The sequence below is a fragment of the Cariama cristata genome, unplaced genomic scaffold (assembly GCF_000690535.1).
Source record: "Cariama cristata isolate BGI_N322 unplaced genomic scaffold, ASM69053v1 Scaffold28585, whole genome shotgun sequence".
Classification (NCBI taxonomy): Eukaryota; Metazoa; Chordata; class Aves; order Cariamiformes; family Cariamidae; genus Cariama; species Cariama cristata.
Genome location: NW_009618545.1, coordinates 426 through 16,011, shown reverse-complemented (window position 1 = coordinate 16,011; position 15,586 = coordinate 426). Strand labels below are relative to the sequence as shown.

At 34.9% G+C, this 15,586-nt stretch overlaps 1 protein-coding gene across 1 annotated transcript; it reads left to right on the top strand.

The window, feature by feature from the left end:
- Positions 1 to 53: 53 nt before the first annotated feature.
- GPATCH1 (G patch domain containing 1) lies at positions 54 to 14,863 on the top strand. Its single transcript, XM_009700901.1, has 20 exons — positions 54 to 162; positions 739 to 873; positions 1,194 to 1,279; positions 1,706 to 1,866; positions 2,220 to 2,317; positions 2,481 to 2,539; positions 2,886 to 3,131; positions 3,703 to 3,850; positions 4,615 to 4,694; positions 5,734 to 5,938; positions 6,621 to 6,908; positions 8,729 to 8,907; positions 9,195 to 9,322; positions 9,597 to 9,730; positions 10,046 to 10,215; positions 10,916 to 11,117; positions 12,186 to 12,296; positions 12,795 to 12,919; positions 13,414 to 13,559; positions 14,842 to 14,863. The coding sequence occupies exons 1-20, from the start codon at positions 54 to 56 to the stop codon at positions 14,861 to 14,863; spliced, it is 2,832 nt and encodes a 943-aa protein (XP_009699203.1).
- Positions 14,864 to 15,586: the final 723 nt, after the last annotated feature.

Here is a 15,586-nt window from a genome sequence, read left to right as displayed (position 1 = left end):
TCCCGCGACGGGGATGTAAAAAGGTCCTCTCAGCACTACCCCGGCTTTCCGGCATGCGGGTGTGGGCCTGGGGTACCCCACGGTTTGTGCCGGCAGTGTTCTCTTTGGAGCTGGGAGCTTCTCTGTCTTTCTCTCCTTTCCCCAAGCCTCAAAAAAGCCCCAGTAGAGTTCATATATAACAGCTCAAGTGAATGCTGTTACATTAACGTGAACGTCCTATATTTATATTCATGAGATGGACTCGGCATCGTCCAAGGACATGTATACAGCTGTGACTCCTGAGTCTGTGCCGCTTAACTCATAGTAAATTGTTAGAAAGGTGCAAATGTTTATATGTAATACATACATAGCTTTTGTGTTTTGTTTTGGTTTTGGACACTTATGATGTAGTGTGATTTCTCAAGACAATTATTTAAGTGATGAAATCCTGTCAGGGGTCTTGCATACTTAACAACTAAAAGTGTTCTTTCACAAGAAAAAATAATGTTCGTGGAACTCCGTAGAATTTAGAATTTCTATTTGAATGCTGCATGCTTTTACTTTAGCAGTGTACATCAACAGTGTATACAAATATTTAAAGTAGGGTGGGAATAAATGTAAACTGGTGATGCTTTCTGCTTCAGGTGGCTGCTATTTGATCCAGTTCTTAATTGCAAGGAAGGAATGGCATCTGGAGCAAGTGGAGAATCCATTCTTTATGCAATGTTGTGACTTAGTTTCTGATTTATCTGGTTGTAGGTGAACGAATTAAAAAGCCAGTTCCTCTTCAAGAGCAGACTGTTAAAGATGCAAAGGGACGATATCAGCGTTTCCATGGAGCATTTACTGGTGGTTTCTCTGCTGGTTACTTTAACACTGTTGGCACAAAGGAAGGTTAGATGTTTTTCTGTCTTCTGGGAAGGGTTAATTGATTACCATAATTTAATGTTAGTGAAAACAAATTAATTGTCATTAAGCAGGTGTCCCCGTGTCCCGTCCCATGTCGTCGTCCGTCGCCTCCCCCCCGCTATTCATTGTACTGTAAATAGTTGTAACAGTATTGTTGAAGTTACTTCCCCTTGAGTTTTTGGACTGCAGTTTTATAGATGTTCCCTTGTTGTATCCTTAAGGTGTAAGATTGAAATGTTTGAATTGTTTTCAAATATTATGGTGCAGTTTACAGTATCTTACTTAGATACTTACTTTCTTTAAAGGATGGACTCCTTCAGCTTTTGTATCATCACGGCAGAAGAGAGCAGACAGAACCATTCTTGGACCAGAAGATTTCATGGATGAAGAGGTAAATCTAGAAAGGAATACAAATCTTTTGGAAGTAGTTGCCATGACAGCAGGTTTCTTAGGCAATGAAATCTTCTAAAGAACTTAAATACCGAAAATAGAAGTAACTTTAAAATTACTTCTTGTATGCCGTGTTATACTGCTAGGTCCTGTAGGATGTTTCATAGTTTCACTTAGGAAGCTCCTGTAATCTTGATATTAAAAAAAAAACCAGAACACAACCCTTTCACTTTCTCTATCAGAAAATACAAATACTTTTGAAGCTGTTTAAAATATGACCATTCAAATTACTGAAAAAGCAACTGTATAAATGGCTTGAAAAATTTAGCCAATACTCCCTTTTCTTTCCTTTACAATTACAGTAAATAAGCACTTGAGGGAAACATATTTTTAATCTAAATTTTCTCATTTTGTCTATATTTTCCAGGATCTTAGTGAATTTGGGATAGCACCAAAGGATATTACAACCACAGATGATTTTGCATCCAAAGCTAAAGACAGAATAAAAGAGAAAGCTAGACAGATTGCAGGAGTAGTTGCTGCCATTCCAGGAACCACAGCATTTGATGATTTAATAGGACCATCAAAGTAAGTAAATTTAAATAAAAGTTAACCAAACAATTCCTTTCACTTAGAAGTGTTGTATTGGTTAGAAAAGTAATGTTTGACTACAATAATCCATAAAAGAGACAGGAAGATCTGCAGTGTTACACTTTGTAAGCGACCTCCATATGGATTTTTGTTTCCTATGTGCAGTCTTCTACCTGGTAAACATTTACAAACTGGGATGTAGTGTATATGCAAATGCTGATACATTCAGATTTGATTTTAAAGTGGGATATAAAAACATAATTTCAAATAGTATATATGTATATTATTTCTCAGTAAATATTAAAGATGTGGTTTGAGGTAATTTTTTTTTGCTTTTATTTTCTTCCTAGAATAACAGTTGGGGTTGAACTGTTACGAAAAATGGGCTGGAAAGAAGGACAAGGAATTGGGCCACGAGTCAAAAGAAAGCCACGCAGGCAGAAACCGGGTAAGTTCAGTGAAGTTCCTGAGCTCATAAATAGAAAGTTAGCTTTCACAGACTGATTAGAAAGTTCGTTTTAAAACTTCCTTTTATTTGGTCTGTTTCTTTAATCTTGGAGAAATTTGATAAAGAATTGTAATTTAGCTTGATGCTATTTTGTCTCTTACAGACCCTGCAGTGAAAGTGTATAGTTGTGCATTACCACCTGGACTGTCTGAGGATTCTGAGGTATTGAACAGGCAAAAGTTGTTTGTAGACTTATGTAAGAATGTGTGCTAACACATTTAGAAAAATAAAATTCCTTTAATGTCTTTGAACAGTATTTTAACGTGCAGTTCCAAGTTTTGTTAAAAGTATTCATAAATACTTACTATGCTTATATAAGCATAATAAGTGAAGAAAGGTTTTAATGTAACTAAATTTATTCTTTTGCTACCTAAGGAGTTGTAGTTCGTGCATATATTCATATATTATTTAAGAATTGCAAACTTGCCGTGTTAACTACATGTTGTAAAAGCGTAACATAGAAAACTTTTAGTCATATTTGCTGTTTTATGCTTTTATTTTGTATAAGGATGAAGAGGATGAATACCAGCCAGAGAATGTGACATTTGCGCCAAAAGATGTAATGCCTGTAGATTTGACTCCAAAAGAGAATGTCCATGGACTTGGCTATAAGGGTTTGGACCCCTCACAAGCTCTGTTTGGTGTATCAGGAAGAGAACACCTGAACCTTTTCACAGGTCGTTCTGAAGACACAAGCAATTTACTTGGTGATCTGAGACACAGTAAAGCAAGAAAACTAGGTATTACAGGTCAGGTAAGGACATTTTCAAGTGCGTTTTATTATTATTGCACTAAAATCTAAATAAATTTTGTTTTTTCTTCTGCAGAAGGCACCTAGTCATTGTAGGGTTGAATCTGTCAGCTAGGGAGGTTTTGCTTCACTCCATGGTATTTGTAGTTCTTATGTAGAAGCACTGTCAATTTATGTTTCTGGGAGTTATACTTGTTTAATTTTCATGCCAACTTACATTTTTTTTCCTTTTGAGAACTTAACCTCTCTTAGTCAGACTGAAAGTGTTATCTTGTGGAATTAGGCTGCTGTCCTTATCCTGTGCAGACGAAACTCACTGTCCCTCCCTGCCAAAGGAGTGGAATATGTTTGCGTTTGTGTTCGATGAGGGTTTCCTTTTCCTCCCCCCCCCCTAGTGAGTAGCACTTTTTGTAAGGCTGTACATTTTTCCCAGTATATATATGTATACTGAACATCTTATATGTCCATCTTATAGTTGGATAGATACACATGTAGATGTGTTCTGACATGTGACTTGAAAATATTATTTTTACAATTTTGAATTCTCCTTATATTTATTTAAACTATATTTTAGGCTTTTGGTGTAGGAGCTTTAGAGGAGGAAGACGATGATATTTATGCAACTGAAACACTGTCAAAATATGATACAGTTCTGAAAGATGAAGAACCTGGAGATGGCCTGTATGGCTGGACGGCACCTAAACAGTATAAATCCAAAACAAGTAAGAACTGTAGTTCTATCTAAAGAGCTAGAGTAATTTGTATTTGGGGCAAAAAAATGATGTAAAAGTAGCCTCTAGTTTCCAAATATTTTAATTTTCAGTGGACTGTTACCTTCTAGCCCTGATACCTGAAACTGCATCTAGTCTTCCTTCAATATTGAAGTGTGCAAATCTGGAAATAATTTCCAAAGCCCTCCACTAATCCCAATGTGGATTAAACCCCCAAATTGTATTTTAAAAGGACAATGTGTGCTGCTTTGTGAGATACAGTATTCAATTCCACTGAAAGAAACAAATGATTGTGAATCATGGCTACAAAACATGACCCAATACTTGCAAAGAGAATTTTTATTTTAGATATACTTTTGTATTTTCAAATAACACTTGTAAATTTCACCTTGATACCACTTTATTTTTAGTGCAATTTTTAAGTGCATGAAATGCTGTAGTGATTTCTAAGGTACCTGTTGATGTTAGTTGTACACAATTAATGGCACTCATGGTGTTAGCTATGCACAATAGTGACACTGTTGCCTCAGTATTAGCCATGTTCATCTTACAGCCATATCTCTGGTAGTAGTTTTTTAGCTGTATAATACTAATCCAGATTCAGAACTCTCAATTTTAAATGAAAGGCAAAGAAGACAAAGAACTGCAATTATGCTCGGTAAAAATATATTGAAAAATGGGAAATATTCAGAAAAAATGCCTTTTACCAAACATATGTGTTTTAAATATTGACCAACTCTATGGTAATTTCGTAGGATCTGAAAGAGAAGTTAAATATATAGGCAAAATCTTGGATGGTTTTTCTTTGGCATCAAATTCGTCAACTCCAAGCAAGGTAAGCAGATACTGATATTTTTGTATTAAGAATAACGTCAGCAAATTGTGAGCTGTATGGACTTTAGTGTTGCTCAATGTTTTTTATATTCTTAAAAATGAAAGTTCTGGTCAGCAATAAAGCTTGCTCAATGAGCCAAATTACAGCGTTGGAGGCTATTCAATGCAAACCTAAAATTTGTCAGACTGCTGAGTAAATTTAAACTTTGCCAATGTACTGGCTTTGAACAAATGACTTCCACACTGTCCACTGTTATTTGGCATAAAGTTGGAGGAATGGTTTGATTTAACTTTGAAAGAAAAAAATGTACATATTTTGCTTCTAGATCTTTCAGCTGTAACATTCAGTTTTCTGTAAAAATGAGGCCTTATGCTTCATCCACTTCACTATTTTTGTGACAAGTTAATTTATTAACCCTATTCTCAGGTTTGCATTGTTTATGCCATGTATATTTGCATAAATTAGAATGACAAACAGAATTGTGTGACATGATCCTCTTTGTAATGGAGAAAAAGGAAGAACATTTGCATGGTATATAAAATTGCATTGTATAGGAGGCACAAGGATAACGTTTGAAGTAACGGCTTGAATGAACAACGTGGTGGAAAAGGGCTTTGAAAAACATTAAAATACAGTAAGCACAGAAGTACTCAACAGTTCAATTAATTGATTAAATCATGTCACTTCTGTTTTAAAAAAAAAATTAATCCTTAAGTAATACCAAGAGCATTTTCTCAACTAAAAGCAGTGCATATTAAGACTCTTGTGAATTTTGCTGCAGCCAGATGTGCATGTTTTCCTATTTTTCATAATAGTTACATATTAACAATATAACAGTTTGTTCCCAAAGTTTGTGTTACGATGCCACTTACTGACTGGATTGAAAAGAATCAGTAGCTTGTAATATCTGTTTCTACTGCTAAGATGTAAATTGAGGAAGTTTTAGATTGAGGTGACTTTTTCTGAAACATGTTTGAAGTGTTAAATACAAAGTTGTATCTCTCTTAGTGGGTTTTTGTTTTGTTGTTCCTCCACTAAGATTTATCCACCACCTGACCTGCCACGAAATTATAGACCAGTGCATTACTTTCGACCTGTGATAGCAGCTGGGAATGAGAACTACCGTTTACAGAAGGTGTTAGAGGAATCAACTGGAAAACTTGAGAGTGATACGACACAACAAAGCAGGCATGCTTTGAATGCTTCTCAGAGGAGGGAACGACTAGGAGAGACTGGTCTAAAAGGTATTGATATATGTGACAACACCTTTGCTTGTGTTTCAGGTCCCCTGTTTGTTTATATAACAGTAAAAATATGGTCTAGCCTTGAACACTCTTTTTTAATATAAACATACTAAATCTAGTTGACTTAGCTAGAATATCATTGTTCAGTTTCATCTCAACAGATGAATTGTTGGCATATCTGTCTATATTTTCATTTACTGAAATCTTTTAAAGATGAAAAGTATGTGTGGGATTGTGTTTTGTTGTGTTGTTTTGGGTGGTTTTGTTTTTCTTTTTTTTTTTGTGGCCTTATGAATTCAGAATATAGTAGGCTGTGAGGTTGGTGGTCTGTCCTGTCCCCATCCATCCCCGTCCCATCCCCCTGTCCCCCCATAAAATGAGATTTCACTGAAATACATTCAAATTCACTGAAAAGGTAATTTGTAAATGTGGTTCACATTTGTAGCTATAATAGTAAAGTTTACAAAGTAGTATGTAAATATGTGGAATAGCAGACAAAAAATTGGCCACTATTACATCTTTTATGCTATCTCTGCCATTATACTGTTTATTGCTGCTTAAGACAGTTTTCTCTGAATGTGTATGCATAGTGGTAGGCTTTTTTCCTCTGCTAAAGTGGCAGAAATAGTTATAGTAATTTTTTTCAATTCTACTTATCTCTTACTGCTTTTTTTTATTTTAGGTCCAGCTCCTTCTGTTTTGGAGTATCTGTCCGAGAAAGATAGAGAAAGACTCAGAGAAGTAAAACAAGCATCTGAACAACAAATGAAAGCAAAAATATTGCCTCAGCAGTCACGAATTAGCAGATTCCAGCCAGCCTCCCCAGATGATGCTTCTCAGAAATGGCAAATGTTGTTGGGAGGACAGTTAGCAAATGCTGGTTCTAGTGACTTCAAACCATTTGCAAAAAATCCAGAAAAACAAAAAAGATATGAAAGTTTTGTGAAAAGTCTTAAACAAGGAGAAAAAGGTAACTAAAGAGATTAATCCTGGACTTTTAATTTTTCTCTGAAACAATACTTCTTGAGTTCTTTTTTCTTTTCTTTTTTTCCCCCTTTTTTTATCCTGATGCATTTTATCTTCACTATGAGTTCTCTTCCTGAATTCCACATCATTTCTCCCTCTACTTCTTCTTAGGGCCAATATTAAAATAAATTTTTACTCATATTTAATTGTGTAGACTTTAGTAAAACTGCTCAGTAATCTAAGTGTCAGCACGACTTGATTTTAGACATTATATTTCATACTTCTATGCTGTAGCAGCAGTGAAGTTCTACTTAATTGCTGGGTTTCCCTTCTTTCATTTGCCAAAGTAGACTTCAGCTTTGGCCAGTACCGTAAACTATGCATGGAACAAGCATTTTCATTTAGTTTGTTCCTCTTTGAGGATTAAAACTGACAGATCCTGTAAAGGCAGGAGGATTATTGGGTTACAGTGGAATGACGGGAAAAATCAAAAGAAAATTTGTACCCTGTGCTTCCAGAGGAGATAAGAACCCGAAGTGAAAGAAGGAGTTCTCACTTGTCAAAGCTTGTATTACATGTCATTTGGATACTCAAACAGTCACTGTCACTTATGTTCTTCTCAGAAAAATTTGTGGCTGTAAAATTATAGCATACATACAGAGCTCTTACTCAAAACCAAAACACCCCAACCCTCTTCATCTGCTCTTTTCCATCTTGTTTAGGTTTTTGGTATTAAATGATACTGTGGTATATCTTACATTAAAGCAGGTACTTATGAAGCCTTGTATTGAGTTCCCCAGTACTGTGATTTTTATGTAAGGCATAAAAACCTGAAATCTGATCTAGAGAGATCATCAGTAGCAGATGAATCTAGATTGTCTTAAAATTAAAATTTAAAAACAAACCAACCCTTACTTTTTTTTTAAGTACAAAGGGGCTATTGGGGAAGAAGAAAAAGGGCACCAGCAAAGTTTTGCAGAGGAAAGGATATAGTGTCAGGTAGAAAACCTGGTTTTGTTATTTCAGGATTTTAAAAAAATAATCCTTTTCACTATACGAAAAACAATTTCCTGGTCATTAGCCTCTTCTGGTTACCGCATTGGGACAGAGTACTTCAGCTTTGAACCCATAGTTCCTTTGTTCAGGACTGGGTTTTTCCCTGTCTAAAATTGAGGATCCTCTTGGGACTGTAAGTGCCTCCCTAGTCATAGTGATGAAAATGCAGAAATATTTAACTAAGTAACTTGAATGATTAAGATTCTGTTTGTAAGAGTGTCTTTGCTTAGCTGGTCGTGTTTCGTATTCCTTCTGGGAGCAAATGTGAACCTGTTGCTTTAAACTGGGTTTGTATTGTTTACAAAAACATTTGTCCAAATTCTGTATTTATCAGTGGGCACTTTATATAACAGAAAGCCCCTCGGAAGTTACCAAAGCCTGGCCAGGCTTACTCATTGGTTAACTTTTTTGTTCTGTGTTTTAGTTATTTGATAAAGCTTTGGATTATACTTTTTGTTTTAAACACCTACTAAATACATTAAGTATTTTGAACGTTCCTTAAAGGGCGATGAGTAAGGAGTCAGTGTTACACGTAAAATTATTTAAAATATCTGTCTTGCATTTGGCAAATGCTATCATCCTTGCTATCTTGAAAAACTACCTCTGTTTATCAAGGTATAACATAGTTGAGATTAATACTATCTTTGAAGTAAATACTCGTTAAATACTTGCAAGGATGTTTACTTATTATCTTATTTTTTGTTTGAAAAGTGTTGTAAAAGTAAGTTGTAAACTCTGTTAAGCATTTATCTCCTTGTCTTATAATAGATACATTGGAGCGTTATTTAGACCCGAGTATGACAGAATGGGAGCGAGGAAGAGAGCAAGAGGAGTTCTTCCGTGCAGCAATGTTCTACAAATCCTCAAATTCAACACTGTCATCCAGGTTCACCCGGGCCAAATATGAAGATGACGTTGACAAAGTTGAAGTTCCTCGGGACCAAGAGGTAAGTGCTGTTGTAAGGTCTTTTAGTACATTGGAGCTGCAGTTGCTATCTTAACCCTGACTTTCAAAATCCTTTTTCTTTAAAACTCTTCTGTAGATATAATGTCAATATTTTGTTGCCCTTCTGTTTAGGAAACTTTTGAAAACACTCACTGCATACAAAACAGTGATGTGTTAAACTACACTTAAATATTTATGTTTCTGGCCTGTTCTTAAGTCTTACAACAGTAACGGTCAATTCAGTAAGTTGTTACTTATTTAGCGGCTATAAATGTTTGACTTTTTCAGAATGATATTGATGATAAGGAAACTGCTGTGAAGATGAAGATGTTTGGCAAACTCACAAGAGACAAGTTTGAATGGCATCCTGAAAAGCTGTTGTGTAAAAGATTTAATGTTCCTGATCCGTATCCTGAGTAAGATGATTGATACTGACATTTTTAATACTTTTTAAAAATTCTGAGTTACTCATTTGCTTGTGGAAAATCTGGCTTGATGTTTTCTTTTTGTGTCATACTAGATGTAATGTAGAACTGCCTAATGTTTTTATTTGCCTCGTTAAACATGGTGACCTCTGACAAAATAGTATGCCTTTAAAGGACTACTGTAGGTATTGCAGCTTGTTGTAGATAATTTGAAGGCCTTTTGTGTTGAAAACAACAATCAGCAAACATTTTCATTTCCCTGTAGTTCTTCCATTGTTGGGTTGCCGAAAGTAAAACGAGACAAGTATTCTGTGTTTAATTTCTTAACTCTGCCTGAGCCCACCACGTCTGTAACTCAAGCAACAAATGAAAAAATCCAAAAGAATAACAGTCTCAACAGTAAGTTTTTTGTTACTTGATTCATTTTAGCTATAAATGAGATAATAGTATAGAAAAAGCGTATCTTCGTCATGGAGAACTTATCCACCTGTTTTTTTTTAAATTAAAAAAAAAAAAAGAAATTGAAAATAAATTCAGTGACAAAAACTGAAGTCAGTGATATTATGCTAATTTCTTCTACCTAGAAGACCTTTATAGGTCAAATATTCATTAGAAAGATTTAAAAAAAGTCGAACTATACTGAAGAAGCAGAGCAATTTGAAATCAAGTAGGCCATGAAACACGGGATGATTTGAATGTTTGGGATGTTTTTAGAACCAAAGAAGCCTTCAAGATGGGATGTGTCAGATGAAGACAAGGAGAAAAAAGATTCTATCAGTGAATTCATTAGTCTTGCTAGATCAAAAGCTGATGTTCAGCAGCAGCCACCAGTGCCAGCAACAGAAGAATGTGGAACCGGGCCGAGTGAAACTCTTCCCACTGAGGTGAGTTTACAATGGTGTTTGAACTTAAAGGGGAATAGCTGTAAACCTGCACAACCCTGAAATAAGGTTGGGTGATGCATGAATTGATTTAATACAGATCAGTTTGCAGAAGAGCCAACTCAGGATAAGCAAAGACGTGAGATTGTACTTGGAAGCATTTTGAGGTTATAACTCTGAGATGTAAAACATTGACAGCAAACAAGGACAGCAAGTATGACTATACTTGAAGTAGCAGCTTAAGAGAAGAAAAAATGTAGCTCAGCAGTCTGGGAATTAAATTCAGTCCCTTACACCCACTTTGCTCACAGGCGTAGAATAATTTTTTTTTTTTTTATGCTTTGAATGGAGGAGGCTGCATACTTTAGGGAGAAGGGCGATGTTCTCCTTTTGCTTAAATTTAGTAGTATATAGTTGAACTTTGAATTGATGAATTAGAATTTATAATATCTGGGGATCTATTTTCAACCATCTATGTAGCACAAATTGCACTACCCTTTAAAGGACATTGGCTTAGTTTAGCAGCATTTCAGAGTTTTACTATTTTGGACTAGCAGTACCTAGGACTGTATATTTCACAGCTATTGTGATACTTGAGTGTTTTGTAAATACACGTCAACATGTTTGAAGTTATTACTTACCAGAGAGAGATTGTTAGTTTCTTTAGTGTTTAAATACAGTTTGTTATGATGCTGTTTGGCAGGTAGCTAATGAAGATAAGGATCAGGAAGAAGAAAGCAGACCATCCATGGACTTATTTAAGGCTATCTTTGTGAGTTCCTCAGATGAAAAATCATCTTCCTCTGAAGAAGAGAGTGATGAAGAACAGCAACCAACTACTTCAGTAATAGATTCAGAAACCACCAAGCAAGTTGATCTACCAGACGGTTCATCTAATGTGCAAGGTAGTACTTAATGGATGTTCATTTTTTATAAATACCTTCTAAAAGCTTCATTTATGAATCAAATACTGCAGGACTGCTAGGACAGTGCTATGCTCTTGTGCAGATCATCTGGCATTGGTGGAGCTGGGCATGTAGAAAATGTGAATGATACAGCACTGAATAAGGCCTTGCATGTTATAGTGTCATTTACGTTGCCATGTGTCTTGCGTAGATTTTACAATCAAACTGCCCTATGGAATATGCATGTTAAACAGTGAGGCGGGGCAAAACATCAAATGTTAGAGCAAACTTCACTGAGAAATACAGGGAAACTTTTATACCTACGATAAATTGTAAAATAGGTTGATAAATTATGTCTGTCTTGTGGTGGATATTTGACAAATTCAAAAATAAGTAACTTGCATTTCTTTGGTAATTAAATTCACTCTTAAATACTGACATTCCAGGAAAATATAATGATGAAACAATTTTACTAAGACATCAAAAAGTTGCATTTTATTTGTATTCTAATTATAAAAGTTGACAGAATACTTCCACAAGAGAGGGAGAAAACCAATCTTTACTTCTTAGTAAAAATTAATAAGCAAGCTGTAAGAAGTTCCCGTAATTTCAGGATGTCATTAAATTAACAAAATGTACAGTATACTTAGCTTACAATGGAAATACTTTGTCCACTTACTGTCACAGTTCTGTTAACATCTTAACTTTTAGTTTTATTAACTTTATACATCTTGTGAAGTCTTTTATTTATTCTAAGTAATGGAAAAATAGTACTGTGTTACTAAATGAAAGCAAACACATGCACTGATATTAATTTAATTAATAATTGTGTCACGTAAAAGGTAAATTTTGATTAAAAAGAAAAAAACCAACCAACCAAAACAGTATGTTGACATGTTTCAGAATGTCAGCTATCCAGCTGGTCAAGGCAACCCACAGAGATACAGGATGATGATCAATTTGCTTTCTTAGAGGTTTTTAGAAAGCCTCTTTTAACTTTCTTCAGCACTTCTTGGAAAAAGCGTTACGTTATTTTCCTTTCAAATAAAGTCTTTGTTTTTTCCATAGAGAATGTGGCTGCTACAACCGATCCTGGTGTTTCTTTGTTGCCTACTTCAAAGCAGGAACTGGATGCAACAGAGGAATTTGGACCGAAGTTGCCTCCAGCTTTTTCTTCTGGTAGGTTCTGTAGATTTCCTAGTGAGTAAATTCTGCACATTCGAGTTGTATGTAAGACATACGATATTTCTCTTTAAAAAAACGTTTGTGAATACTCACTTTACCTCTTAAATGCTTGTGTTATGGCAAACTGGCATCAGCAAATGCTTTGTTACCATGCTATGATCCATTAGCAGGAACCTCTTTGTGCACTAATTTTGTTGTAGCTCTATAGAGGCAATGATAAAAACTTGTAATGAAAATATAGGACCAACCTTGCAATTTATTTTGATAACAGATTGCAAAGGCATTTAATTACAGTAGGAAGGTTGCAGTTCGGAGTTTTAGACATTTCATTTCCATTTGAAAGCTTAGTTGTGTGTTTTTTTGTTTTGTTTTTTTTTTGTTTTTTTTTTTTTTTGTTTTAAAAACCTATCCTATTAGATTTAAAGTAGTATAGAATTTAATAATAAAATTACCTTTTTTGTCTTTTGTTTCTTCATTTGCTTTACATTTTAGGCCCTGCTTGGCAACAAGAACCAGTGGAGCCAGCAAGTTTTCCTGGGCCTAGTAGGAAAGAAAAACATAGGAAGAACAGAGAGAAACACAAGACTAAGAGAGAACACAAACACAAAAAGGAAAAGGTATTTATTTAAATAGTTTATTCTTTGATCTGCCAGTCAAAATTTTTTATTATTTATGCTACGTTCTAGAAAATAGATATACTGGGACTGGAACTTAAGCAACGGAGTTTCGTGGGTGTCTTGAAACCTGAACTTCAGAACAGAAAATTATCCAACTAGGGTGTTGCTTTTTCCACAGATAAAATATTGTGGGTAGTTTAATGTTGTATGCTGAAGATGTCAGGCCTGTTCTGAGAACTTCATAGAATTAATGGCTTGCATACAAATAATAATAACAACATTTCTATTTTAGGGGGGGTTGAGTGTTTGGGATGAAATGGGTGATTTTGGTATATATTTCTTAGCTCAGTCTGAGTAGTGGAAAAGAGTCATTGTTAAGTGTTCTGTTTCAGTTTGGAGTCTATACTGAAATCAGCTTCTTGTTGTTGTTGCCTTTCAGAAAAAAGCCAAGTCTTTCACAATGAAATAAGGAATTATTTATCTTCTTTTTACAGAAAAAGAAACATAGGAAACAGAAAAACAAAGGAAAACACAAGAGTAAAAAATCAGAAAAAGACAGCAGCTCAGACTCTGCAGATAGCAGTGACAGCCTTAGCGATACAGATACCACAGGCTTGTCACCCAAAGAACTTCTAAGAAGGTAAACAGAAAGTTTACTTACACAGTTGTAAATTTTGCAGTGAATAACCAAAACTTCAGTTTATAAGTTGTCATTCTAGTGAACCTATTGGCAGCAAATATGGATCAGCCAGTCTCTTTATGAATACAAAAAGCTGCTCAGGTTTTTTAAGTGAGGAAAGATTACAAATATTAGGCATCTTAATCTAGAAGGTAATTAATTTCAGGATAAAAGCGTCTTAAGGTAAAGGGCGCTAAATACACAACTGCTAGTTAATGGACGTTATAGTTAAAGATGACTGATATTTTTGGAAAGTATTTTGAATGGGAATTAAAAAGCAAAAAAGTGCAGGTGGTGATTTGTATTTCTGTTACTTTGTCTACTTCTCTTGGAAACATTGGAAGCAACATTGTCTGCTTCAGAATGCTTTGAGTCTGCTTCAGTTTGATAATTAGCAAAAGATGCGCTTCAAGTAGATCCATTGTGTGGCATTGATGCTTAAGATAATTCTGTGCTTGAGGAAGGAGCAGTGAAGCAAGCAGAACAATGCTTGAGTCATGTACATGTCTGCTAAATTTAGACTGTACTGTTACATTTTTATGACTAGAGACTTGAACATAGTGCCAACAGAAATGTGAAAATTGGAAAGAATGGTTCGTAATTTCATTTTGCTCACACGCTTGAAGTAAAATACAAACAAAATTGTCTCTAGTTCAGATCATGGTCAACTTTAAGTGCATCTCATGTGGAAGAATCACTGCGTTGGCTTCTGTTTAACGTCTCTTATTAGCTGAAGGAGAGGTCTCAAAGTATTTGTTGAAATACTACATCCAGCTGGCCTAATGGCAGAACGATTGGGGTTTAGGTGTTAGTGGAATGGACATGTACCAATGGAAAAGCTGGCATTTGAAAGGACTCTGCCTTCCATTCCTTTGGAACTGAGCTGCAGTTATGTATTGGTGTTTTCTTATTAAAAGCACAAACTACTTCTCCTTTGATTTCTAAATAGCTGAAACACGGTTTTATGCATTTTGCACGAAAGTTAGACTTCTTTGTACAAGCAGTTATTTTGTAAGTCTTCATATTAGCATGTCTCTGTTTACAGCGCTGAGAAAATATTTTTGTCTCGCATAACTCAGACCTCTCTCAAACTAAGGTTTAAGAAACTGCTCAAGTAATTAGATGTTTTTAATGTTGCATGTTACGGTTGGACTTGATGATCTTTGAGGTCTCTTCCGACCATAATGATTCTATGATTCTATGTTACTGTTCAGTCTGACCTCTTTTTCTTTCTTCCTTTTAGATTAAAACAACTTCAGTATTGAAGAGGTAGCTTGCTTTCTTCAGTGCTGTGTGACTTGATCTCAAATTTTTGATCTCCTCCGTGATGGTAGATCAATCATGTATACTTTGAAGCACTGTAGATACTGTATTCATATTGAATTTGTTTGAAAGTAAATGTGCATATGTTTATTTTGTGATGCTTCGTATGTTCAAAATGTATGGATTATGGAATGTTGAAAAGACCCCTTTCTGGGCAGCATAATCTGAAATACCGAAGGCTCTGTTTTAATTAACATGAAGCAATATTTTAATAAACTTAAGTATTGCAAATCATTTTTGTATGGTAAGTCATTGCCTAGGACCTCTAAAATGCTGGAGAGTAAGTTTCAGTCTGAATTAAGTTAGGAAGTTAAAAACTAAAGCAATGTAAATTTGTATTGGGTGCAAGTATTTTTAATGAGTCTAATGCAGAATTTCACATTGCAGTTTTCAGTATCTGGCAGTACCCGGAGTTATTTTTACATCTCCAAATTGTATATAGCATTTACTATAGCAGATCTAAATCAATAAACTGTAACATTGACACAAATTATTAGGACATACTAAAAGATTAGTACTATAATTATAATCTGCCTTATTTTATGTAGTTACAATAAAAACTGTTTATATCACTTTTTGTTTCGTGCAGTACATTTAAAAAGTGATTGTCATCTTGTAGAATTATTTTAATATAAACCATGAAATAATACTGAACTGCTTTTTGA

Excerpts from the sequence above, each read along its gene's own strand:
- GPATCH1 (XM_009700901.1), top strand. The coding sequence starts at position 54 with ATGCGGGTGTGGGCCTGGGGTACCCCACGGTTTGTGCCGGCAGTGTTC. Across the intron at positions 163-738 it reads CAAGCCTCAAAAAAGCCCCA|GTGAACGAATTAAAAAGCCA; the intron begins GTAGAGTTCATA and ends ATCTGGTTGTAG. Across the intron at positions 2,540-2,885 it reads GACTGTCTGAGGATTCTGAG|GATGAAGAGGATGAATACCA; the intron begins GTATTGAACAGG and ends ATTTTGTATAAG.